Source organism: Cetorhinus maximus, chromosome 9 (assembly GCF_964194155.1).
Source record: "Cetorhinus maximus chromosome 9, sCetMax3.hap1.1, whole genome shotgun sequence".
NCBI lineage: Eukaryota > Metazoa > Chordata > Chondrichthyes > Lamniformes > Cetorhinidae > Cetorhinus > Cetorhinus maximus.
This window is the reverse complement of record NC_135887.1, coordinates 15,605,979-15,633,588: the sequence shown is the minus strand read 5'-3', so window position 1 is coordinate 15,633,588 and position 27,610 is coordinate 15,605,979. Positions and strand designations below refer to the sequence as shown.

The 27,610-nt window shown below is 41.0% G+C and overlaps 1 protein-coding gene across 7 annotated transcripts in view; it reads left to right on the top strand.

The window, feature by feature from the left end:
- The window catches only part of LOC144684399 (kinase suppressor of Ras 1-like), a 202,577-nt gene extending 187,703 nt beyond the window's left edge, over positions 1-14,874 (top strand). For 4 of the 7 annotated variants that reach the window (XM_078548123.1, XM_078548121.1, XM_078548130.1 and 1 more), the window contains one exon: positions 4,919-14,874. In XM_078548123.1, coding sequence (XP_078404249.1) covers positions 4,919-5,000 — 82 coding nt within the window. In that variant the 3' untranslated portion in view covers positions 5,001-14,874. Of the gene's footprint in view, positions 1-2,025; positions 2,064-4,360; positions 4,643-4,918 lie in introns of those variants that run through there. The other 3 variants (XM_078548128.1, XM_078548126.1, XM_078548127.1) reach the window with 2 other exon arrangements.
- Positions 14,875-27,610: the final 12,736 nt, after the last annotated feature.

Genomic DNA, 27,610 nt, shown 5'->3' with positions numbered 1-27,610 from the left:
TCGGGGTGCCTTTGGGATTTGGATGAAATTAGCAAATGTTTCACTGTTAATATGTAAACCTAAACATGTGTTGGCAAACTGTGCTGAGAGAGATCTCCAATAGTATTTGTCTCCATGTTACAATGCTATAAGGTGGGAAAATAATTTTAAATTCTAATGAAATGTCAGCCTTCATATCAAGGGCACTGGAGTACAAAACAATGAAATTAAGGTTGCAGCTATACAAAGCTGTGGTTGGGCCGCATTTAGGGTACTGAGTTCAGTTCTAAGCACCACATCGCAGGAAGGATGTACTGGCCTTGGAGGGTGTGCTACCCAGGTTCAACAGAATAATACCAGGGCTGAAAGGGGTTAAATTATGGGGCTAGATTTCATAGACTAGGCTTGTATTCTCTTAGGTGTAGAAAATTAAGAGGTGATCTATTGAGGTGTTCAAGATGATTAAGGGAGCTGGTACGGTAGAGAGAAACCATTTCCTTTGGTGGGGGAGTCCAGAACAAGGGGGGCACAGCCTTAAAATTAGAGCTAGGCCGTTCAAGGGTCATATCAGGGAGAATTTCATCATACAGTGGGATGTGGAAATCCAGAACACACTTCCCCCAAAAAGCTGCTGAAGCTGGATCACTTGAAAATTTCAAAACTGTGATTGATGGATTTGTAAACGCAAAGTACTGCAGGTGCTGGAAATCTGAAACCAAAACACAAAATGCTGGAAAAACTTAGCAGGCCTAGCAGCATCTGTGGAGAGAGAAACAGAGAGTTAACGTTTCGAGCCCATATGACACTTCTTCAGAGCTGAAGAAGGGTCATTGATGGATTTGTAATAGGCAAAGCTAGTAAGGAATATGGAACCAAAGCAAGTAGATGGAGTTAAGATATAGGTCTGCCATGACCTAATTGAATGACAAATCAGGCTTAAGGGGCTGTATGGCCAATTCTTGTTCCAGTGTAGCAGGATGGAGTCCCCAGTGTGCTGCACCAGGAAGCGTTTGGATGCAAGTTTGCACTCCCAAGTCCCTGTGTGTCAAGTGCCAATGTGGTAGAACGAGCACTGAAGAATGGCCGGGTGCTTGCACACAAGAAGGGAGGGAAAGCTCAAGGGAGCATTACCCAGCCCATACCTCAGATGTTGATTATAAATTGTAACCAGGGAAAGGCATAAGTGCAGGTCTCCAAACCTTCCTTGGTTGGGAGTGTATAGACTCCAAAGATGGATGAAAAAGCTATTTAACTCCTAGCGAACGATGTAACTTGTTCACAATTCTGCATTTATCTCTGATTGCTGCATTTTCATGATCGTTGCACAGTATAAAATAATCACCTCTTTTTTTCAGTGTTTTGAAATATTGTAAATGGCAAGTTCTGAAGGTTATTGCCAAGTCCAGTTTAAAAAAAATCTTCACTTTCCCAACACAACCTATGCTAGTTAGTGCAGAGTCTATTAATGAGAACACTTGCTTAGTTGATTCATCATTTGTTTAATTTGAATGACTGAATAAAGGGATTGCCCATTGCAAGGACATTGCTGTTCACAATATTGAGAATTTGAAGGCTGAGGCAAGTGCAGGAATCTGGGGTTTACAGTGGGAAGGAATAGCCTCTGAGTTATATTAATATTAAAGAAAAGATAATATAAACATTGTTGCTTGAGAACAATATAAAATGCATTAATGGTTTTTTGTTTAGCGATAGTGCAAGATTTGAAATGCTTTCCATTTTCTATGTACTAAATTTAGAAAAAAAGTAGTTAACTTGCTGTTTAACAAAGCTGTTATTCCACTAACTACACGTAGTTTAATGCTAAAATAATGGTATAAAAAACTGTATTTGAATATTTTGCTGGTCGGTATTTTGGAACTATGCAAATATATAACTATAGCCAATTTGTTAGTTGAGAAAACGCCATGCGGCTCATATTAATTTGTCATGAACTATAATTGGGAAGAAAATCAACATGTGTTTCTAATATATTTGGCTTCAAAGATTTGTCTCTTCATTCTAAACAATGTACTGTATCTCATTTAGGTTGTCATTCTGAAAAAAAAAAGAGACCGCAGCAAGTAGTGAGTAACTGCTTTCACTTTTAGACATACTAACGTCCTTCCCAGCTGCAAAGTTTTATGTAATTTTAATGTATCCAATCCTTCCTTGTGATCTGTCGACCAAAAAGATATTTTTAGATGAGCAGCCATTTTCCAGTGACTGGATACCAAAAATGAAGTTTTCCGTGTTTCAAAACTGCTGTTTATTGCACAAGTTATGGGGTGTTACGAAACATTGACAACCTCTATGTTTGCCTGGGCTAAGATACTCCAGTAATATGACTGGTGTAGGAATTTTGGATGATCCAGCTTTGTTGAACAGTAAGAACTAATCTACAGCAAACACCTCCACTCATACACAAATTGTGCATTAAAGATTTTACTTCAGAATAATTTGTATATCATCGTCAAAATTGTGTTGCAAGCGTGCCACTTTGATACAGCGTGAAAATAATCAGAAGAGTTGAGAAAAAGATCAATTACCCAAAAATAACCGTACCCCTTTTAGAGATATAGGTTAGAGATATAGTATAGGAAATGATCATGCCTCTGAATCTATCTTCCCCTATTATGCCCAAATCAGTCTCAATCTGTTCTTTCCTTGCCCTTTCCTGTAGGTGGTGTACTTTGACACCTTGTACACAGTGTTGCTCCCAATTGTAGAGTTATTTCCATTCACTCATCTGAAAATAAACATACAGCAAACCTATACATTACCAAGTTCCCATACCTTTGCCCCACAGCAGAATGCCTTCCCTTAAGCTGCACGTACCGAAGAAGTCACTTTCCAGACAGAACACCAGTACCTAAATTAATTGCTTGTTTAGCATTCCAAGGTGCAAGGTGCTTTCAAAAAACTATTAAGCTTTGTACAGAGGGATCAGATTTAATTCGAAATCCTTGGTTGTTATGATAGAAATCTAGAAATTGAATCCCTTTGTAGAAAAATACAATAATGAGCCAGTGGTTTCCAACATTAATGGTTCTTACATTACAACAATGGCTACACTTCAAGAAGCACTTCATTGGCTGTATAATACTTGATGTCTGGCGGTTATGAAATGCGCTAACTAAATGCAAGTTTTTTTTTCAATCACAGCAATAAATTATATAATATTTGAAAGCATAATCCATGGGTCCTGATTACAGCATGGGTGTCTGTAGTTAATGTGTAGAAAATGGGACAATATTCACAGAATCACAGAGTGCAGAAGAGGCCCTTCGGCCCATCGAGTCTGCACCGACACGTGAGAAACACCTGACCTACCTACCTAATCCCATTTACCAGCACTTGGCCCCTAGCCTTGAATGTTATGATGTGCCAAGTGCTCATCCAGGTACTTTTTAAAGGATGTGAGGCAACCCGCCTCCACCACCCTCCCAGGCAGAGCATTCCAGACCGTCACCACCCTCTGGGTGAAAATGTTTTTCCTCGCACCTCCCCTAAACCTCCTGCCCCCCAACTTGAACTTATGTCCCCTCGTAACTGACCCTTCAACTAAGGGGAACAGCTGCTCCCTATCCACCCTGTCCATGCCCCTCATAATCTTGTACACCTCGATCAGGTCGCCCCTCAGTCTTCTCTGCTCCAACGAAAACAACTCAAGTCTATCCAACCTCTCTTCATAACAAATGTTTCATCCCAGGCAACATCCTGGTGAATCTCCTCTGCACCCCCTCCAGTGTAATCACATCCTTCCTATAATGTGGCGACCAGAACTGCAGACAGTACTCCAGCTGTGGCCTCACCAAGGTTCTATACAACTCCAACATGACCTCCCTACTTTTGTAATCTATGCCTCGATTGATAAAGGCAAGTGTTCCGTATGCCTTTTTCACCACCCCACTAAAATGCCCCTCTGCCTTCAGAGATCTACAGACACACACGCCAAGGTCCCTTCGTTCCTCAGAACTTCCTAGTGTCATGCTGTTCACTGAATACCCTTGTCAAATTACTCCTTCCAAAGTGTATCACCTCACTTTTCAGGGTTAAATTCCATCTGCCACTTACCTGCCCATTTGACCATCAACCTAATAGACTTTCCTGTTCCTGAAGATGCCTATATAGTATGACCCTAAATGTGAAGTTCTCCACTTTCAGGTAAATTTGGCATATGATTTTAGAACAAAGTTGGCATAAGAATTGGTTTTATATTCATAAATTCACATTTTCCCCTACTACTCTATTGCCTGTACTAATGAAGGAAATTAATACTGAAAGCTTGATTTGCAGTTTTTCATTGTGCATGGTTTGAGTTGGTTTCTTTTATCTTGACTGATTAACTTTGAATTCTCCTGTTTTTTTTTCCCTTTTCCAGGTTGTAGCTGCTGGTGCAATATCTGGGTCTGCCTTGCATGCATCCAAAATTTCTCCCCTGTGATGCAACAACTTTGGCAATCATTTCCATCGTTAGATCTTCAAATTTAACCCTTGGAGACAATGCAACAGTAAATGCCTAACCCTCCCAAGCTTCTTTGCCTTTCTGATTTTCTTTCTCTGGGCTAATGGCTTCAAAGATAACATTGTTTGCAGAAAACCAATCTTCATACTAACAGAATGAGCCTGGTTACTTGGAAATACTTCAAACAAAATACCTTTCACTGAACTGGGTGTGGTTTTACTACTGACTACGCTTAATGCTACACACATGCTGAAGAAACAAACAAAACATTTGCACTGTGTGTGGTTTATTACTTCTTTCAAAGTCTTTATTTGACCATTAGCTCTGGCCCACATTTTTATTTTAAACTTGGCTACACAGTTGCTGTTTCTAGATAAGAATGCAGTTAACATGTTTATGTGCAGTCGTTTGTCCTGCTGGGATGGATTTGGAAAAATAAGTTAACCTGTTTTATTTCTCCTGTTTCCCTTTCAGCATTAATAGTAGCAAAGGTCTTGCAAGGTTCGAAAGACTTGACCTGGGAATTCTGGAACAGCAAAGCAATCAAAAGCTTTAATGGGGTTGCTCGTTTTATTTTCATGAGCTGTGTTGCAGTGATAACTTGATAACGCTATGTTCCTCAAAATATTTCCAAAATGCTTCATGGTTCACTACATTTTTGTGCAACAGTTGACCTGGCTAGAGAACGAGAAAAGAATGGGGCTGTTGGGTATCGGGAGACAGAAGACAATTCTTGGTAGCCTATGTATAAAATTGTTCATTAAATAGTACATGTTTTAATTTAAATGTCAAAAGAATTGTCTCAAACATGCCTTTTAATTGCTGGAGGTTTTACAACTCCAATTCATCAGAACTTAAGGCATCATAAAAATTCTGTTAATCCACAGAGAAGTAATCAAGTCAAAGATCAAAACCTTGGTTAAGCTATTTACCTAAAACTGTTTCATATTAATTGGAGATTCTTGCTTGTGGGATTGTTAACAATGTGCTGCTGCTGATGAAAAATCTGAAAGGCAAGTTATGAACATCTTGGACGCAAATCTCTACAATCAGGGCCAAGTTTTATATCCTGTAGATTTGTAGGTTCTGTGGGCACCAAATTAAAATGGGAACAGGAAAGGCGGGGGAAACTCTTCATCAAGTTCACAATTTGAGCATAAAGCAGAAAGTGCTTTAAACAGAACAATAAATAACAAAAATTTAGCAGAACACCAATTAAAATTCATGCACGTGGAATCAAAATTAAGATGAAAGAGCCATTAAATAACAGGTAACTCAAAATCATAGAATTATTACAGCACAGAAGGGGAGACCATTCTGCCCCTTGTCTGCATGACTCTCCGAGCACTTCACTTAGTGCCATCCCCCTGCCTTCTCCCAAAACCCTGCATATCCTTCCTTTTCAGGGAAGAGTCCAATTCCCTTTTGAATGCCTCAATTGAATCTGCTTCCACCACATTTTCAGTGGATTCTAGATCTTAACCACTTGCTGCATGAAAAAGTTTCTCCTCCTGTCTCCATTGTTTCTTGTGCCCTCTCATTCTTGAGCCTTTCACCAGGGGAACAGTTTTTCCCTATCTACTCTGTCCAAATCACTCATGGTTTTGAATACCTCTATGAAATCTCCTCTCAATCTCTCTTTCTCAAGGAAAACAGTCCCAGCCTCTCCAGTCTATCTATGTAACTGAAGTTCCTCATCCATTCTTGTGAATCTTTTCTGCATCCTGTCCTGTCCAGAGCCAGGTGCAATAGTTCATTTGAGGCCGAATCAGAGTTTTATGCAAGCTTAAGATAACTTCCTTGCTCTTGTATTCCATGCCCCTATTCATAAAGCCATATTGCATGCTTTGTTAACCACTCTCACAACTTGTCCTTCAATGACTTATGCAATGACACAATGACATATACAGCCAAATCCCTCTGCTGCTGTGCCCCCTTTAGAATCGTATCCATTTTATATTGTGTCTATATCCCTCCTGCCAAAATGAATCACTTTGCATTGAACTTCATCTGCCCCTTGACCGCCCATTCCACCAACTTGTCTATGTCCATTTGAAGTTCCACACTATCCTCCTTACAGTTTGCAATGCTTCCAAGTTATGTATCATCCACAAATTTTGAAATTGTGTCCTGTACACCATGGTCTTGGTCATTAATACTTACCAGGATGAGCAAGGATCCCAGCATCGATCCCTGGAGAGCTCCACTACAAACCTTCCTCCAGTCCAAAAAACATCCATTAATCGTTACTTTCTGTTTCCTGTCATTCAGCCAATTTTGTATCCATGTTGCTACTGTCTCTTTTATTCCATGGTCCACCTGGTCCATAAATTTTCCTTGCAGTAGATAGGAAGGAGGGGGGTGTGGAAATGAATTTTGATTGACAAGCTTAAATTTATTTGCAGCACTTTATGCACACAGATATCCATTGGCAGCAGAACGTAATGTACTTGTGTGCAGCAAGTCAGCACAAAAACTTCCAGTTGGAGAGAGAAAATGTATAAGAAACACTTTCAATATTGACAAAAGATTGTGTCCTTTTGATACAGTCTACTTAGTTTACCTTTGATAGTTAATAGATGTAAGAAATTTTAAGCACGTAACCCTAGTGCGGTTATTCCAAGAAATGAAGAGAAAATGGAAGAAAAGCATTCTGCTTAAGCCCTATTTCCTCTATTAGCACAACCATAAGATAAACTGTAGTTAGTAATGTGTGTTCTGCTTTTTCTATTTTATTTTAATTTGTGTCCCTTTATGAACTATTTATGCCTAACTAGTTACTAAAGAAAAATCCTTGGATCTTGTTTGCTGTCTGAATCCCTGAAAAGTCCCTTCATCTCACTCTGCCCTCTTTCCCATCCACTTTTCCCATTAGGGGAGAAGAGGGAGAGAGCCTGAGGAATCTCTCTTCTGACTGTGTTGCCCAATGTATACTTTCTGCCTAGAGATTGTCTAATTTACACAAATACGAGGCTACATGAATCCTGGGCCCTGGATTCAGAGCTCTAACATCAAAAAGCTTGGCATCCCAGTAAGCTATTTGAGTCGTGGTGTTAAACCCTTTTGTATTTAACGTGCGCTCAAAGTTCCATCCAAACAGCCTACATTTGATTCAAGTGTCCAGGAAAAAGCCCTCTAGTAATTGGATCTTGTATCTTTGGTCTAGGCTGATGCTGAGGACCACTTTGTAAATAGAGCCACATTCTATGAGTGTTTACATACAAACTAATTTCTTGCTAATGTGAAACAGACAATTGTTTGAATAATGTTTTTCATAGATTTTTGAACTGCAAATAAGTGGTAATTAGAAAAGAGACCTCTGTATTGTAACTAATTTGCCGTGAAGATCACAGATTCTGATATTTATGTTCTCTTGTGTTTGCATGAACTTGTTGGTTTGGATGAGATTTGTATTGAAATGTGTATGTAACTGAGGTAATCAATATTTCTTAAATAATTCAGATTTTATGTTAAGGTATATTTCCCCTTTTTGTGAGACCTATAAAAGAATAATTTAAAAAAAAATTTACGGTGCATATAATGCAAACTATGTAACCATATCTGGAAAATACAGGTGGAAATATGGCTAAGTTGGATAACTGAACAGACACATTTTCCCTCAGTGAAAATGATTTTGAAAACAGTCGGATTTAATTCAATAAGGCAATAAGCAGTACCATTCATTAATAGCACATTTTTTTTGTGAATTACATATATAAAGTATTTTGCACAATGTGTAAAATTTTGGGGTTCAGGCAAATAGTTAAGGTTGAAATTAATTTTGAAAGTTACTTGTTGAATGTTGTAATCTGCGAAACACATGAATCATTGAACCTTGACCTGTATTTGGAAGGCGGTTCCAAAAGTGGTTATATCAAACTGACCTCAATGTTTAGTCCTTGAGTTCTTTGTTCATTTGTCACTCTGACAATGTTGATGCAGAGTTGTGTTTCAACCAGTAAATCAAATTGTTGGCCATCCCAGGCTACACCAAGATGACTAGAACCATAACTGGATGTAGAAGAAAAATCACTTTGACAGCCACCAAACACCTTGAAGAGTTGAGTCAGCTATTGCAAAAAGGAATAGAACAATTTAGGATTCAACACAGGGAACAAGCCCATACAGAGACAAGCAAAACACACACAATGGTGGAAACCATTCTCAACAACAATGAGAAATTCCAGATTTTTGGTGAAGCATAAAGACCTTTAGATAGATTTTAGCATTTTTCCTCCACAATTCAGGAGGAAAAAGATAAAACAATGCCTCAAATTGTGTTATTGAGTATCACTGGAGCACTTGTGTGACCCTTTGCAGTAGATGCACTTGTATATTTTTTTTTCAGCTTCTTGTTTTGCCCTAACTTGTACCAAGTCAAGTTTGCCCTTCACCCACTGCCCATTGACTGACATGGGCTAATGGTCCAGCAACTCCTCGAATTTTTTTTTTAAACTTTGATCATGGCCCTGCTCCTCCCCATCTCTAAGTTCCTATAACTCGCCATTCCTCCAGCTCTGGCTGCTTGTGCATTCCCCACTTCATTGGCAGCCGTGCCTTCAACCACCTATGCCCTAAGCAACTTCACCACCTCTCAATTTTAAGATGCTCCTCAAAGCCTACCTCTTTGACTAAACTTTTGGTCACTAGTCCTAATGTCCCCCTCTTTGTATCAGTGCAAATCACTCCTGCGAAGGGCTTTGGGACATTTTCTAATGTTAAAAGTGTGATATAAATACAAGCCGTTCTAACTTTGTATGAAAATAAGAAAGATTCAAACTTTAGAAATAAGATCCCAGGGGGCTGAAATTATTTGCGTGGGGGTGAGTTCTGCTGATATTCACCTCCACTCTGGCAGAAGCCTGTTGTATTTCCTGATCCCTGGAAAATAGAAGAGACACTAGAAGTTTATGAGTTGCCTGTTAAAATCTCTGCCTGCCCCTTAATAAGGAAAATGTCAAGAGGTATGGGAGCACCCTGGACTGGGAGTCCTTGCTCCTTTTGCTAAGTCAGGATCCAATTTTTCTGTAAAGCCCAGTACATTGACTAAGCCATACCAGCCAGCCCCAGTATCTATTATATATACTGTATAATAGTATAGTTATGATCATGGAGTAGGAATCCAGAGGCCTGGCTTAATGATCCAGAGACATGAGCTCATATGGCAGCTGGGGCAATTTAAATTCAATAAGTTAAATAATAACTAGATTTTTATTCCAGATATCAGTGGTGTAATCATTAAACTACTAAATTGTAAAAAAAAAACCCTCCCTGGTTCACTAATGTCTTTTAGGGGAGGAAATCTGCTGCCTTTCCCAGTCTGGCTTGTGTGTGGCTCCAGACCCAGAGCAATGTGATTGGCTTTCAACTGCCCTCTGAAATGGCCTAGTAAGCCACTAAATTGCATTCAAGAAGGCAACTCGTCTCCAAATTCTTAAGGGCAATTGAGGATGGGCAACAAATACTGGCCAGTGATGCCCACTGATCCTGTGAATGAGTTTATTATTGTTTTTTTTAAAAGGGGCAAATATAGGCCACAATGAGAAACCAGCCTGCATCAGTGAAGGAAAAAAAAATTATCCTGAGTCCTAAATGTGACCTGGGTCAGGAAGGGGTGGGCCTAAGTTGCTGGAAGACTGGTTCCATGGAGCAGGTGGGTGCCAGAATTGTGCCTATAGTGATGCTTGGGCATAGCAGTTACCATGCTTTAAAGGGGCCTCTTGCTGATCCAGTAAACTCTTGACAGAGTTAACTCTAGAGAATATTGGCAGTGAAGCAATCCTGGCATTGCATCCCAAACATTTTTAATTCCCAGCTCTTCAGGCTGTTCACTCTTTTCAATGTGCTGTTACTATGCTGTAGTTCAAATTGAACATATAACAGAAATATAAAATTAATGACAGAGCATACAATTTAAAACTAAAGCATTACATCCACATCCTAATCCAGTTTTCCCCTGTCCTCTAACTCTGTTTCACCTGAAGACTTCCACTCCTTGTGCAACATCATAGATGATTGACTCACTGACTTTAAGTGTGGTGTCCTGTAGTTGTTTTGTGCATTGAGCACTTAAGGATTACATGAAATGTGCAGGATGCAAAACAGGCCATTTAAGCCAGCCAGTTTATGCTGGTGTTTATGCACCACACAAGCCTTCTCCCACCTCTCTTCATCTAACTCAATCATTGAAACCTAGTAACTCTCACATTAAAATAATCTCTTACTCCTGAAGTAGTTATAAATCATTGCAACCACCTTGTTAAGCGTTAGTCTCAGCGAAATACTGTTGCACAGCCAGATTAATGATTCACAGTTTTGACAGGAGTAGCGATTTTAAGATAGAGTTGAGAATTGTAAACAGTATCTGCAAGTCCATTAAACTTTTAAACTTTGGCAAAAACAAAATTACCTGGAAAAACTCAGCAGGTCTGGCAGCATCGGCGGAGAAGATAAGAGTTGACGTTTCGAGTCCTCACGACCCTTTAGTTCTGAAGAGTCATACGGACTTGAAACGTTAACTCTGTCTTTCTCTCCACAGATGCTGTCAGACCTGCTGAGCTTTTCCAGCAATTTTTGTTTTTGTTTTGAATTCATCCTCATTGGGTGGCTCTTGCAATTCTTGCTAAAGCTTCCAAGTGGAGCGCTCAGTGGGGTTTTAGTTCTGAATCTCCTTTCCCCCACCCTTCCAAAAAAGGTCAAATTTAAAACGTGTTGACGGTTGGAGAGAAATCTGTTCCATCCCTCCTGACTGAAGGAGGAAGAATGTGACTAGAGACAGGAGTGGGAGAGATAAAAGGACAAAAAATTAAAAATTACATCTTAGAATTCTGTAGAGTTGCAACTACTTGGCAAGTCCATTTTAGTTCCAGTGATGAGAGAAATTGAAGGTCAGTTGGTGTGAGAGAGAATTGAAGAATGTAACTGAAGAAAGGAAAAGCATCTTGAAGTTTATACGAGAAACTTAAAAGAGCGGCATGAGAAGGGTTATTAAACTAACAGGAATTTGTCAAGTGATTGTCTGATGGAGATCTTTCCTCTTGAAAATGGGATACCAGGAATAGTACCATGATTTGTTTTGCAAATGATGAGTCATATAACTTGCTAATGCAGAATTTGATTATAATCCAGTGGGTAAGAGCTAGTTCAGAAAAAAAATATTTATTTTTGTCATGGAGATTCATTTGTGATTAGACCATTCTAGTTCTTGTAGCTCAGTAGTGGCATAATTTCAGTTGGCGAATCCTGTATTCTCAGAATGGAAAGTACCATAGACCATTGCCAGATACATACTTATTTCATATCCCACTTCATTATGTACCATTTTAATGCCAAGTAGAAAATACATTTTCCTTCCCACTGCAGTTTAGTATTCCCTCCTGCCTTGAATGTTTCTGCAGCTCTTTTCAAATTAGTCGTAATGTTATTTCATTAATTTCTGGGTGGCTTCCTATCCCGCATAATAATTTGTCATATCAACCTAAACTAATAGGAATTTGACAAAATGTTTACTCCATTTAGAACAGAGAAAGGGATTTTCAGCGTCAGCTCTATTCCATTGTTAGCACCTGCCTTTGCCTCAGAAGGTTGTAGCTTGTGCCATAATCTGGAGACATGAACACTGAGGGAGTGCTGTCTTTTCAGACGAGATGTTAAACCAAGGCTCCATCTGCCCTCAGGTAGATGCAAAAAATCCCATGGCAAAATTTGAAGAAGTGTAGGGGTTGTTCTACCACTGCCCTGGCCAACATTTATCCTCCATCAACATCACTAAAACAGATTATCTGGTCATTTATCCCTTTACAGATGATCTTTTGATGCACAAATTGACTTGTTACATTTTCTGACATTACACCACACTTAAAAGAGAGACTTGCATTAATATAGAGCCTTTCATGACCTCTGGACGCCCTAAAGTGCTTGGCAGCTAATGAAATACTTTTCAAGTGCAGTCACTGTTGTAATGTGGGAAAAGTGGCAGCCAATTTTCACACAGCAAATTCACCCAAACAGCAATGTGAAAATGGCCAGATAATTTGTTCTTGTGATGTTGATCAAGGGCTGAATATTTGCTGAATAACTTCCCTGTTCTTCACAATATGCCATTAAGTATTTTATGCCCACCTGAGGGGGCAGACAGGGCAGCACTCCAATACTGCAGTACTGCACTGGAGTATCAGACTTGACTTTTGTGCTGAACTCACAGCCTTCTGAGGTGGGCAAGAGTGCTACCAACTACCACAGCTCACAGTTAATGCACTTAATTGGCTCACCTAATTGCCTGCGATGAGTTTTGGGATCCTTAGGATGAGAAAAGTGCTATATAAATACTAGTTTTCTTCTATCGGTTATTGAAATAATCCCTGTTCCCAACTACAGTTTTGCAAGCTTTTATTCCCTGCATTATTTATTGCTGGAGAATGGGAGATTGCCCTGTTTGCAGGTTTTTGCTAATGCTTTGATATCAATTCATAGTGGCAGCTTGGATTGAATCTTGATCTAAACACCTCCCTCCACCCCCTCTGGGATGGTACCTCCTTCAGATTGCCCAACTGGAATTGGGAACTCACTTATAAAAAAAATTGTAACATAGAGAGACACCTCCCACGGTTGAAGTGCATCTTTGCATAGTACCATCTAAATCATATGCTAAACAGAAAATAGAGAGCGGATGAGGCGGTATCTGAAAGGAAAACACTAGATTGTGTAGGACCCTCCCTCAGACCCATCCTCAAATGTTGAGCTGTTGTTTTGTTTCAGCTATTGACACATACGTTGTGTGGCTCCAGCCTTTTCTGGCTCTTTTTTATTTTCAGAATTACTATTTTTAAAATGAATATTTTATTGATAGGCTGGTAAAACACATTGACCCACAAGTTACTTTCCAAGTTCCCATTGATTGTTGCCATATTAAGGTATGAGTGCAACAACCGAAAACTGTTTTAGGCTTATAGTGTTTATAGGGTGCTGTAGCACAGAGTCCGGATTTAATAATCCGAAGACGAGAGTTCAAATCCCGCTCCAGCTGCTGGGGAGCTTAAATTCAGCCAATTAAATAAAGCTGAAAAAGCCAGCATCAATAATGGTGACCATGAAACTACCAGATTGTTGTAAAAAAAACATCTAGTTCACCAGTAACCTTGAGGAAAGGAAGCCTGTCAGCCTTACCCAGTCTGGCCTATATGTGACTCCAGACCCACAGCAATGTGATGGTCCTCTGAAATGCCCAACTTGCTACTTCGTTGTATGAAAAGATACGCCAGCACAAGGCAGTACCTTAATGATATGAACTGCAGCGGTTCAAGAAGGCATTTCGGGATGAGCAATAAATGCTGGCCTTGTTAACGACACCCACACCCCATTAGTCAATAAAATAAAAAGTTAAAGCAGCAAAATTGGGATTGAAAAGATGTTTGTTACTTGGAGGGGGTTTTATGCTTTCGGCCTACCTCTGTTTGTAAAGAAAACAATTTATTAATTACTCTCAAGGTTCGAAGATTCTCTCAGTTACATGCACACTGCATTTTTTTTTTGGTTTTGTAACAATTGTGGCGGATTCCTTCAGCTACTTTTCTTTGTACTGCACCTGAAATTGAATGTAATGCAAACATGTTACAGTGGCACCGAAGTATGTTGAAGCAGAGTAGCATCATAAGCACGCTGGTTTCAGTGCAATCTTAAACATGTATTATGAATGTAAATTACATTTTATATTGGCTTCCTGAAGCTAGGTGTAGCATTTTGGTACTTTAGAAATTCTGTACATGGATTCTCGTGTGTGTGTGTGTGTGTGTGTGTGTATGTATGCGCGTGTGCCTTTTTTTTTAAAAGGGGAGTTTTCAATAATTTATTGGTGGCTTAAACTTTGAGGATTGGGTGTTTTAGTGTTGGATTCTTGCACCTTGTACACTGGTGCTGTTTAAGTTTAGTGCTTCCTTCAAAAAAAATTCTGTACGTTGCTAAGTGACGGCCGCCATTCTGCAGTATTTTGCAATAAGTGGTGTGTTTTCGAAATTTTGATATTATGAGATGGTTACGCAAGGGAGCGGATGCAACACAAGTTTTCACCCCCAGAAAATAAATTAAAATGTGAAAAATGGCTGTTCTGATTGTAGAATATTGCAGCAGTAGGTGAAATGCAATACTATATGTACATGGTGGCTATTAAAGCAACACATTTCTGTAAGCAACTTAATTAGATTTGAATGTGATGTAAATTTGTACAGTAAAATTATATTTTCTATAAACTGGGTTTGTCTTCCAGGAAACTGCAATTAATTTATATGAGAATCTGTTAGTATTAACCAAGGTCTTTGTTTTTAGTTTATGCAACCCCAAGAGTCAGTATGCTGGATGAATTCTGTATCAGACATGTAGGTTTTTGTGCAGACAATATTGTTTTAATGCTCATAATAAAAATTTCAGTTTACCAATTGTATTGTATTTTATTAAGCAGAATGAGAGAAAACTTTTAATGCACCACATTTGCATATTCTGGGCTGAAGGGGGGGACAGGAAAGAAGAGAAAGCTGTCATTTAGCTCTGGTGACTCGGGTCTGAGTCAGAAGGTTGAGGGTTTACTGTAGATTCTGGTATATAAGTTGACCTTTGATGCCTCAAAAAGTCCTTCCAAAAATGGCTGTCGACGTATATAAAATATAGTATAAAATGTGAGCTGTTGGTGTAGATGTCAGCATTCTGAAATGTGGGAAAAAAAACACCTGTAATTCAGATTAAATCAATGTGACATGTTTTATTGCATGGATTAATTCTACAAGGATACCTTTAACGACCATCAAAACATTTGAAAAACTGCCAAGTTCATTGTCTTTGGCAGCCGACACAAAGAGTTCATTGAATTAATTCTGAGTCACTTGGCCGTTGGATCATCATTAGGATCCCACTTTGTATCTGATTTGGCTCTTTCCCTTTCCATAGGCTTCATTTTCATTCTGTCAGCAATGCAGGCCAACACCACCATGAATCTTGTCTTCTCATGTCCTGTGGTTTTCACTAGAACTTTTGAACCTTTCGACTCCACAGTTCGGTTTCTAGGCATATCGAACTTCATTGGCGTTTCATCCATGTAGCTGTTGTGACGTAATAGGTACTCGTGTTTTTGCCACTGTCGGATGATGAATCGCTGGAAATAGGTAATTTTGGTATTGAGGTCTCTTGGTTGTCTTGGAACAACCTCTGTCTTCTATCCCAACACTAGATATTTCCGTTACATATAACGGCTGCACCAACTAGCTTTTGGTCTGAAATCTTTGCTGGACTCTGGGGTTTGATTTGGCCCATTTAAGTGCATATATATGCATTGCATTTCTGGTGTGTAACTATTCTGATGATTTGACCCATTCCGATACATGCTTCTCAAGAACAGGCCAGTGGCTGATCCCTGTTCTCAAGGTGCATTTGGTGTTGGGCATCTTCAGGATGGATTCTTCCTCCTTCCATTTTCAGTTTTCACTGACACTGAATTCCCTCACTGTAGCACAGATAATTGACAAGTTAGCAAATGTTACGACTTTTAGCTTGAAACCAACTTCGTGCCTCATTGTTTTTGGCAAAGGATCTAGTTCTGTTGTCATTTGCCACATGGTCTGCTCTTTGTGAGTGTGCTTCAAACTCCTGTGCATCTTCTTGGCAACGTGGCTTGTATTGCCTGCTTGATCCCATGCACTGACTTATAAAGTGAGTAAAACGCGCATTTCGGGGTGAAAAATTGAGACCGACCCCTAATGCGAGTACAGCATTCCTTAGCAAAGAGGTGTTGACTTATAAGCCAAGCATTACTATTTGAGGTGCCAGCTTTTTGATGAAACGTTAAACCAAGGCTCCACTGGCCCTGTCAGGTGGACATATAAGATCACATGGCACTACTTTGAAGAGCAGAGGAGTTATCCATGGCGTCCTGGACAGTATCCCTCAAATAACATCCAAAAAACATTATCTGGTCATTATCCTAGTGCTGTTTGTAGGAGCCTGCAATGTGCAAATTAGCTGCCGTGTTTCCTACAGTACAAATTACTTCATTGGCTGTAAAACACTTTGGGATGTCCTGTGGTCATGAAAGATGCCATATTATGCAGTCGTTTCTTTTAAACTGAACAAAGAGACCAAGGATATAATATATAGCACTGATTCATTTAACAGTGGGGAAACCACTGCAATGTACATTATTTTAGCAGTGGTGCTACAATGTAAATGGGACATGAAGGAGACACACTCGAAGTTGAACTTGCAGAGTCAGTGATTGACTTGTAGAACCCAGAATTTCAGTTGAGGAACCTGGGGATGGGGTGATTATTTTTGTTACAATGGGAAAAAAACTTCAACCTGAGTTCCAATTGGTACTGATTATTTTAACATGGAATTGCAGCTTCTAAGACCAGTATGTTGACTTCCCAATCCACAATGAAATTCAACTGCTTGTTGCATACATCACTGGAACATATGGCCTATGGCTAAGATGTCTGATGTGGCAGGCAGCTGTGTGGCCTTCCAAACTTGGAAGTCTTCTTCATGGTGATGCAAATTAAATACTGAAAGCCTTTTCGAATTTTATGGTAGGCATACTTCAGATCGAAAAGTGCTTTTTTCATCCTTGACCCTATACTTTCTAAAGATAGATCGTACGGAAGGGAGTTCTGTCATTATTAAGTATTTATCCTCCCATTCCTTAATGAGAGTACTAGAACACTTCCTGGCAGAAGGTATACTTGATCTTTTCAGCCTGTGGAAGCCCACCATTTCAAGTCTTCTCTTGCAGCAGAGTGCTCTGACAATACCAGGCCCAAAAGTAATTGGGAAATCTCCTATTGGCAGATTGGTTGCTGATCAAGAAGTTTCCATAGACTGCCAGTCCACTCACTGATGCAATTAACATCCACCCAATATGTACAAAATTATTGTAGGTTACAACTATTTTTAGCTTTTTAAAAAAAAAATAGAAAAGGTACTGAATGGACTATAAAAGTGGTTTAAACCTGTGCTTTTGAACAGTGATCTCAAATTCGTATGGACTTTCAATGGAGAAGTGAAGTTTTCAGGTCAGTGATGATGAGCAATGTGTTGTGACTGTACCTTTCAGCACTCCAGTGGAACATTCATTATTTATCAAAGTGGAAGGACCTCTCCCTTAGCCTGCACTCAACGTGGCTAATAGATTTAGCTCCCTTATTCTTGGCTTCTGTAACCACTTCAAACCTTTACAATATAGGATGTCATCAATAATTGAGGTCTAAGTGCAAATAAGCATTCTTATAATACATCTGGACAGAACAAAAATATAAAATCTCTTTGGACTCTGGTATTCTGACTCCAACTGTCCTCCAAATAGACACACAAAGGCCGAACATGAATGGAAACTGACTCTGGATTATTTTCTAACCAAACGTTTGATCCGCTGGCCTTTCCACACCCTCTCCCCAATAATTAGTAGAAAAAAAAACATTGATTTACCTCTGGAATAAATAGATGTACATAACCAAACTTTCATATTTTAATTGGGCACAGTTTTTACAAATTGAATTTGAAGACCATGATGGTGAAGTGGGTCAATTATGTTGGCCTTAAATGTGGAGTAGGCCAGTCTCAGGTTTAATTCCTGCAGAGCTGATGCACTACAAATGGTTAAAGCTGATGCCCATGCTATTTGATGTTTTGATGAGCACTGAAGCATTTGTAGGGCCTTAAAGAAAAACTGATTCAACCCACTGTAATTCGTTCCTCTAGCATATGAACTCTCCTCCCATTGTGGTTTTAATTGCATTCTAAATACCCCACAGCTCCTGTGCATCTTAAAATAATTGGTGTTTATCCTATAGTTGATAGTGCAGTGGAGTACTGAGGGAATGCTGCATAGTCAGAGGTGCCTATGCCAGATGAGACATTTAAGCAAGGCCTTGCACATGCACATAAAAAAACTGAAGCAGCTCAGCAGTGTTCTCCCTGTGACCTGGCTAACATTTATTCCTCAAACAACATCACAAATAAAGGCCATTTATGTCATTGGCATGGGATCTTTGCTCTGCACAAATTGGGTATTGCATTTCCATACATTACAACAGTGAAAATGTTTAAACATTTATTCCATCGGCAGTAAAGTGTTTTAGAACATCATAAGAAAACCATATAAATGTAAATTCTTTACTTCCTCTATCTTGTATACCTCTGGTATCTGTCCCTTGAGTACCTTCAACTAGACAAGTAGGTTTAGGTTTACAGGAGTAGGTTTAGAAACTGCTGAAGGGGGATGAAGGTTGGAGATTTATTTTGTATGGACACAACATAAGAAATAGAAGCAGGTGTGGGCCATTTAACCTATTAAGTCTACTCCACCATTCAATAAGATCATGACTGACCTTTTACCTCGACTCTACTTTTGCACCCTATTCCCATAATCCCTCGATTCCAAAAATCTATTGATCTCAGTTTGAATATATGCAACAACTGAGTGTCCACAGCTCTCTGGACTAGTGTTAGAAATTAGAGAGAGTTAGAAATTTGGAGTAGGGATTGAATACACATATATAAAATGAGCTTGAAATAGGTAAATGAGTGGATTTTATTTTTAATTAATTTTTACTGGAAATTGCTTAAGATTTCACTGACATGGAAAACAGGCTAGAGAAATCATTATTCTTAGATAAGATTGGCTAGTTTGAACAAAAAGCCATTGTTGGTTGAGATAACAAATGGTAAGAAGCTGCTGGACTTTTCATTTAACTTCAGATGCTTGCCGAAGTACATATATCTAGTAGTACATGGGAACATTAGACCTGACTGCAGTGAATAACCCAGTTCCCCACCCCTATAAGAGGTAAGAATAGCTGTATTGAATGCCCTTGTGAAGACTTGTTAGAATGTCCCACAGATGGTCTAACTAATAGTGGAATGTAGTAGCAGGATGGAACTATTTGGGGAAAGACAACTCGAGAGGTGATGATGAAATTAGGAAGAATGACCAAATACAGCCAATGGTGGGTAGGAACTTGACACCCAATAGGGTATGAAGTGTTTACAGGACCAAAAGATCTGATTAATAATTTGTCTGGGCACCCACCCTTGAAAAATGATATAAAATAAGAGACTTTGGGAGAGTTTATTGCAGTAGACAGTGGACAAGACCTCTGAAGGGAAGATTTCAGTCTAAAGATTCCTGAGAAGTTCCAGAAATTGAGAAGACTTGAGCACCATGAAGAGGTATAGAGACATATAGCTGTTTGTGAATGCCAGTAATTTCCTTTTGTGTTTTTTAAAAGTCAGATATTAAATCACCATCAGGGTTTCTGCTTTTCAGACCAGATTCTGAACCACTCAATTTAGATGTTAACTCCTGCATGTTTCTTAATGTCCAAGTCTGTGAAGAAAGTCTAAACCAGCCGACATATCCTCTACTCTACCAGTACTGTCAATCCGGGAGGTCAACCCTGGTTAAATGGGAAGTGCAGGTAGCATACCAGGAGCAGCACGAGGCATGCCTAAAAATTAGGTGCTTACCTGGTGAATCTACAACATGCATGCTACACAGTGGAAGCAGCTTCCTATAGACAGACCTAAAGAATCTCATAACCAATAGATCAGATCAAAACTTTGCAGTACTGAGGGAGTGCTGCACTGTTTCTTGATGAGACATTAAACCAAGGACACATCTGCCCTCTCTGGTAAAAGATCCTATAGTACTATTGTGAACTCCTAGCCAATATTTATTCCTCAACCAATATCATTAAAACAGTTTATCTGGTCATTATCACATTGCTGTTCATGGGAGCTTGCTATGCATAAATTGGCTGCCACATTTCCTACATTACAACAGTCACTTCAAAGCACTGACTGTAAAGCACTTTGGGCTGTCCTGAGGCTGTGAAAGGTGCCCCATAAATGCAATTGCATGGAGCCTTTCCTGCGCCTCTTGCGGAGGAGGTTGTCGGGATTGGTTCTGCGCGGGCCGGGCATCGGGGTGGTCCTCTCGGCATACGCCGATGACGTGCTCCTAATGTTTAGTGACCCGGCTGACCTGCGGAGGATGCGCGAGTGCCAGGAGGTCTACTCTGCGGCTTCTTCTGCCAGGATCAACTGGGATAAATGTTCTGGACTTCTGGTCGGCCCGTGGCAGATGGATCCCCTACCCGAGGAGCTCAGGCCTTTCACCTGGAGCAGGACCAGCATCCTCTACCTGGGGGTCCATCTCTGCCCTGCCGAGGAATCCTGGCCGGCGAACTGGCAGGAACTGGAGACGAAAGTCACCGCTCGCCTGCGGCGCTGGACAGGACTGCTCCAAGTGCTGTCTTACCGGGGTCGAGTTCTGGTCATAAACCAGCTGATCGCCGCCATGTTGTGGTATCGGCTGGTCACTTTGACCCCTCCCCCGGACTTTGTCGCAAAAATCCAGAGAATGTTAGTCGACTTCTTCTGGGAAAAAAGATTGCACTGGGTCGCTGCTGAGGTTCTGAGTCTCCCGCTTAGGGAGGGCGGTCAGGCGCTAGTGTGCCTACGCACGCAGGTGGCGACTTTCCGTCTTCAGACCCTGTAGCGATACCTTTACGTCGAGCCTCCTCCGAGATGGTGTGCCCTGGCGACGTATTTCTTCCGCCAGGTGCACGGCCTGAATTATGACGTGCAGCTCCTGTTTATAGAGCAGAGGGGCCTCGGTGGCTCCTTACAGGCGTTGCCCGTCTTTTACCAGGACCTGATCAAAGTCTGGAACGTGGTCACCTCGCGACGCAGCTCTCCCCCGTCAGGAGTAGCGGCTATCGTCAGAGAGCCGCTGCTCAGGAATCCGCCCCTCCGTCCCTTTCAGTGGCTGGCGGAGAGGAGGGCTGTGGCTGCCGGGGTGACCAGGATCGGGGACGTGCTGGGTGGCGGAGGACTGGGCTGGATGCTCCCGCAGGAGTTGGCGCGCCGCGCGTCAGTGAGTGTCCAGGTCGCAGCCGATGCCATCCAAGACCTAAGAACGGTCGTGCTCGGACCCGATGTCATTTTAGGTCTCGAGGTGGCCCAGGTGCGCAGTGATCTTCCGGCTGAACGTTCCCCTGTTCGGACGGAATTCCACATTGGCCCCATGCCCCGAACCCTCCCTCGGGTGCCGGTGCCCCGCAATAATATGAGCCGCCTCAAGGACATGCCCTCCGTGCCATTTGGCACAGTGCAGAGGGGTTTTCTGTACGGACTGCTGCACACCTTCCATTTTCCCACCCTGGTCCGCTGCCCGGACACGCCCTGGCGTGCCTGGTTGCCGTCCGGCAGTGGAGGCCCCCGATGGGAGGCCCTCTACGGAGGTGTTCTCCCTCTTTCTATCGGGGACCTGGGTTGGAGGGTGTTGCATGCAGCAGTCCCCTATAATCGTAGAATGTGTAGGTTCACGGACTCCCAAGACACCTGCTCTTTTTGCGGTCTTGTGGAGTCCGTGGACCACGTTTATATAGGGTGTCTTAGGCTGCACTCCCTTTTTAGTTATTTAAAAAACCTTTTGTTACTATTTTGTTTGCACTTCAGTCCCACGCTCCTGATCTACAGACACCCAGTGCGGAAGGGGGTCGGGAAGGAGGAGGACCTCCTCGTGAACCTGCTCCTGGGCTTGGCCAGGTTGGCCATTAACAAGTCCAGGCAGCGGGCAATCGAGGGGGGTGTCCCGCCCGATTGTTTGTCCCTCTTCCGCGGCTACGTTCGCGGCCGGGTGGCCCTGGAGAGGGAGCACGCGGTGTCTGCCGGCACCATCGAGGCCTCCCGTGCCCGGTGGGCACTGCGGGGACTGGGGTGTTTTGTTGACCCCTTTAATCACATTTTGGTTTACTGTTTGTAAGGTTCCTTTAAACTTTGTCCTTGGTTTTACAGCTGACCTGACTTAGGGGCTGTGCCTGATTTATCCCTTATTGTGTTAATTTAGTTTATTGTTTTAACTCTACAAGAGATAAATGCAAGTATTTTTTTTCTTCCAATCCCCCTTTGGCAGAATAATCAATTTTAATCTCTTATTGGATGTTTTCGAAAGTGGGCACCCAATCACAACTATATATTCTTTCCTCACTCACGGTTGTTTCTTTTTCCACTCAGACTAAGTATTGTCATTTTTTGCATGTCTTTTGTGGAATGAAAACCGGGACATAATACGCCAAGTAAAATAGGAAGTAATGGAAGAAACTACAAATTCTGGGAATTCAAAACAAAAATAGAAGTGCTGAAAACGCAGCCAGTTAATTGGTACCTGTGAAGAGAACAAAGTTGATGTTTGTGGTTGGGTCCTTCAGCTTCACTTTTTTAGTTTGCAGTTCTGTAAAATGGAAGCTTTGAACATGTTTACCTATTCACATATGCTACCAGACTTTGTGTGTGATCCAAGCATTGCCTGTTCTTGTTACAATTCCTTCAGTGTTGTGGGTTCGTTAACATAGCTTAATTTGCAAGCTTATATTACACACTTGAATGCTTGAGACATTGAAAATTGTCCTGTGATTTCAGTCCTTTTCCAATTATCCTTGCAATGATTCAATTCCTTCTATTATATATCCTCAAATCAAGCCCAGTTGGTGACATGTACTGCTCTGCTGATTAAATATAATTGAGTTTTCTGTAGGAATGAAAGGAATAGGAGCAGGAGTAGGTCATTGGCCCATCGAGCCTGCTCTGCCATTCAACTATATCATGGTTGATCTACCTCAACACGATTTTCCTGCGCTATCCCCATATCCCGTGATATCTTTAATGTCTAGAAATCTATCGACCTCTGTCTTGAACATAATCGATGTCTGAGCCTTCACAATCCTCTGGGGTAAAGAAGTCCAAAGAGTCACCACACTCTGAGTGAAGAAGTTCCTCCTCATCTCAGTCCTAAGTGGCCTACTTCTTATTCTGAGACTGTGTCCCCTGGTTCGAGACCCACCCCCTCCCCGACCCCAGCCAGGGGAAAGATGCTTCCTACGCCTGCATCTAGTCACTTGTTCTTCAACAAACAGAAACCTGGTGATATTTTCCCCCTCCAACGTCAACCTAAGCTGGCCAGTGTCACGATTAAAGTGACTTGCTCTTGGTTTTGAGCCACAACACAGCAGCAAATTGTACCTACGGGGGGCATTTGGGGGGCAATAAGGTGAAGGAACCACACTTTTTATTTTTGCTGTTTGAAAGAACAATGAAGTATTTTTAAACAGGGATTAAACCTTCTACCCATATGTATCATTCATCACATGTTACACAGCTGATAAGCCTGACATTTAGAGTCAGATGTTTGATTGAGAAATTCAGCAGTTCCTTAACTGTCCCTCTCCAAAAAAAAAGTTACAACTGTTTGTGAAACCAAATATCCTTTCTTGGTTGGGAAGGGGAGAGGATTCTTAAAGGAGTGCGATCCGCTTTTTTTGGTTAGAGTGACAGCGAATCACAATGTTACACCACATATTGAGGCAATTCAGCCCATTGTGCCTGTGTCAGAAACATGCTATCTCCTTCCATTTTTTCTGCGGCTGGTGGGAACGTATTTTGCCAAGTTTTTTCACCTGAAGTTGATGCCTCTTCAACTGCCAACGTTCACCCAACCAGAGGACACACTCAGATGTGGAAAGAGAAGCATACAGTGTTTGATATAGTTTCATTGTAAGCAACTTTACAAAGGAAAAATGGTTGTAAAGAGATCAAAACACACTGTTGTCTACAGAACTACTGGACTGAACTTTGCTGGAAAAATAACATTATGTTAACACACACATTATTTTCTGGCCAATTTGCATATTAATAAAGGGGATAATAAATTTGGGGAATTTTCCCATCGGATTCATATTCATGCCATCAGTAAGACCACATACTTCCACCTCCATAATATTGCCCGACTTTGCCACAGCACTGATCTGTTAAGGGAATATTGTGTTTAACTAACCTGCTGGAGCTTTTTGAAGAGGTAACAGAGAGGGTTAATGAGAGCAAAGCTGTTGATGTGTGTGTGGACTTCCAAAAGGCATTTAATACAATGCCGCACAACAGACTTGAGTAAAGTTATAGCTCGTGGAATAAAAGGGACAGTAGCAACATGGATACAGAATTAGCTGAGTGGCAGGAAACAGGCAGTAGTGGTTAATGAATGTTTCTCATGCTGGAGGAAGGTTTGAAGTGGAGTTCCCCAGAGGTCAGTGTTGGGAAACTTGTTCTTCCTGATATATATTAATAACCTAGACCTTGGTGTACAGGGTACAATTTGAAAATTTTCAGATGATACGAAACTTGGAAACATCATGAACTGTGAGGAGGATAGTTTGGAACTTCTAAAGGACTTAGACAAGTTGGTGGAATGGGCAGACAAGTGGCAGATGAAGGTCAATGCAGAAAATGTGAAGTGATTCATTTTGGTAGAGAGAGGGACAATATAAAATAAAAGGTACAATTCTAAAGGGGATGCAGGAGCAGAGGGACCTGGGTGTATATGTGCATAAGTCATTGAAGCTGGCTGGACAGGTTGAGAGAGGGGCTAATAAAGCATACAGTATCCTAGACTTTAATCATAGGGGCATAGAGTACAAGAGTGAGGAAGTTATGTTAAACTCATATAAGACACTAGTTTGGGCTCAGCTGGAGTATTGTGTCTACTTCTAGGCTGTGCACTTTAAGAAAGATGTGAAGGCGTTAGAGACGATGCAGAAAAGATTTGCGAGAATGGTTCTAGGGATGAGGAACTTGTAATGAAGATAGTTTGGAGATGTTGGGACTGGTTTCCTTGGAGAAAAGAAGGCTGAGAGGAGATTTGATAGAGATATTCAAAATCATGAGGGGTGTGGGCAGAGTAGATAGGGAGAAACTTTTCCCACTTGTGAAAAGATCGAGAATGAGAGGGCTCAGATTTAAAGTAATTGGCAAAAGAAGCAAAAGCGATATGAGAAAAAAATGTTCATACAGCAAGTGGTTAAGGTCTGGACTGCGATGCCTGAGAGTGTGGTGGAGACGGGTTCAATTGAGGCTTTCAAAAGGAATTAGACTGTTATCTGAAAAGGAAGAATGTGCAATGTTACTGAGAGAAGGCAGGGGAATGGCACTAAGTAAATTGCTCATTTGGAGAGCTGGTACAAACACACATGGCAGAATGGCCTCCCCCTGTGCTGTAATGAATCTGTGATTCTGTCTCAGCTCATCTGCTGCTGAAACCCTCATTCATGCTTTTGTTATCTCTAGACCTGACTATTCCAGCACATCCCTGGCTGATCTGCCATATTCCACCCTCCATAAACTTCAGGTAGTCCAAAACTCTACTGCTCGTTTCTTAACTCACATTAAGTCCCAATCACCTATTGTCTCTGTGCTCCCTGACTGACATTGGCTCCCGGTCAAACAATGTCTTGATTTTAAAATTCTCATCCTCGTTTACAAACCCCTCATGGCCTCGCCCCTTCCTATTTCTGTAATCCCCTCCAACCCCACAAACCTCTGCGATATCTGCATTTCTCTGTGGTAATTCTGGCCTCTTGGCCCAATTTTAATTGCTCCACCATAGATGGCTGTGTTTTCAGTTGCCTAGGCCCCAACCTCTGGAATACTGTTCCTGCACTTCTCCCCCTCTCTCTCCCCCTCTAAAACCTATTTCTTCAACCTTTGATCGGCTGACCTAGCATCTCCTTACGTGGGTCAGTGTCATATTTTGTTTTATAATGCTCCTATGAAGCGCCTTGGGAAATTTTATTATGTTGAAGATGTTCTATAAACATACATTGATGTTGTTGGGATGAAGAGATGCATCTTGAGTTGTGAATCTCCACAGCTTGTTGCCTGATTAAGAACATTACCATTTACAATGCATAACCATCAACTTGCCTTCAGCTTCCCCATTATTTAAGAACTTACTGGATTTGCACATTAATAACCTGTTAAACTCACTGCAGAAAATTACTGCTGGCATTTAACTGCATAATGCTTAAGTTCCAATCAACCTCTCTTCCCTAGAAAGAAAACAATTTATGCTGTTCCACCTCATTCCTGCAAGTGGTGAATTATGGATAACGATCTTAAAAATGTCACAGTTTACATTTTTTATTTTTGTTACTTTTCCTTTCTGACTCTTTCCTCATAATCATTAAAAATTCCTCCAAGAATTGAATACTGCCTCCATTAAAAAACAGAAGTGCGTGAAGAAATTAGGAAACAAAGATTTAAAAAAAGCAAAGAACCTTCTGAAACATCATTTTTTTCATCCTTTGGGTGTGGGCTCTTATTATCTATTTAATCATTCTATCACACTCCACCACCCCCTGCATTAATAAGTCTGCAACCCTAAAGTTTTCTTAATTCATTAGCGCTCAGTATACATAAATCTAAAGGCAAAATTCTGCGGATGCTAGAAATCTCAAATATAAACAAAAAATGGTGGAAAAACTCAGCAGGTCTGGCAGCATCTGTGGAGACAGACGTAACATTTTGAGTCCGTATGGCTTCTTCAGAGCTGAAGAGAGGTAGAAATGTGATAGATTTTATAACTAGGGAGTGAAGCAGGTGGAGCACAATAGAAGGTCAGGGAAGGATAGGTGGGAGCTCAGGAGAGATTTGACAAAAATGTCATGGACACAGGATAAAGGGAGTGCTAACGGTAGTGTTAAAGACTAATGAAGGTGCTGATAGTGGCATGAAGGTAAGATAGCAAAATATGTTAATAGCAGAACCAGAGCGCTGAGCCTTGTTCTACCATTAAGGGGAAAAACAAAAATACCTGGAAAAACTCAGCAGGTCTGACAGCATCTGCGGAGAGGGAATGTTTCCAGTCCAAATGACTCTTCATCAGAACAAAGGAAAAATGGAAAAGAGATGAAATATAAGCTGGTTTAAGGGGAGAGGTGGGACAGGTAGAGCTGGATAGAGGGCCAGTGATCGGTGGAGATAGCCAAAAGATGTCACAGACAAAAGGACAAAGAGGGGTAGACGGTTAAGGCTCTTGTTTCTGTTCAGGCAATGAAGTTGTTTAGAAACTAACAACTTCCTATGTTTCGATTCAGCTCTGTTGAAAAAAATTCTCCAATGAAATAAAGCTTTGACTTTATTAAAAACAAAATTAAATCTCTTCCATAAGCGGCTGCAACTTTTTAAAATTGAAGTACATTTTTTTTGAATTAAGAAATACAAACTTCAAAATACCTCCCCTCTCCACACCTCAAGTCCAGTCCCAAAAGGAAATTACGACATTTGTACTTTGCCCCC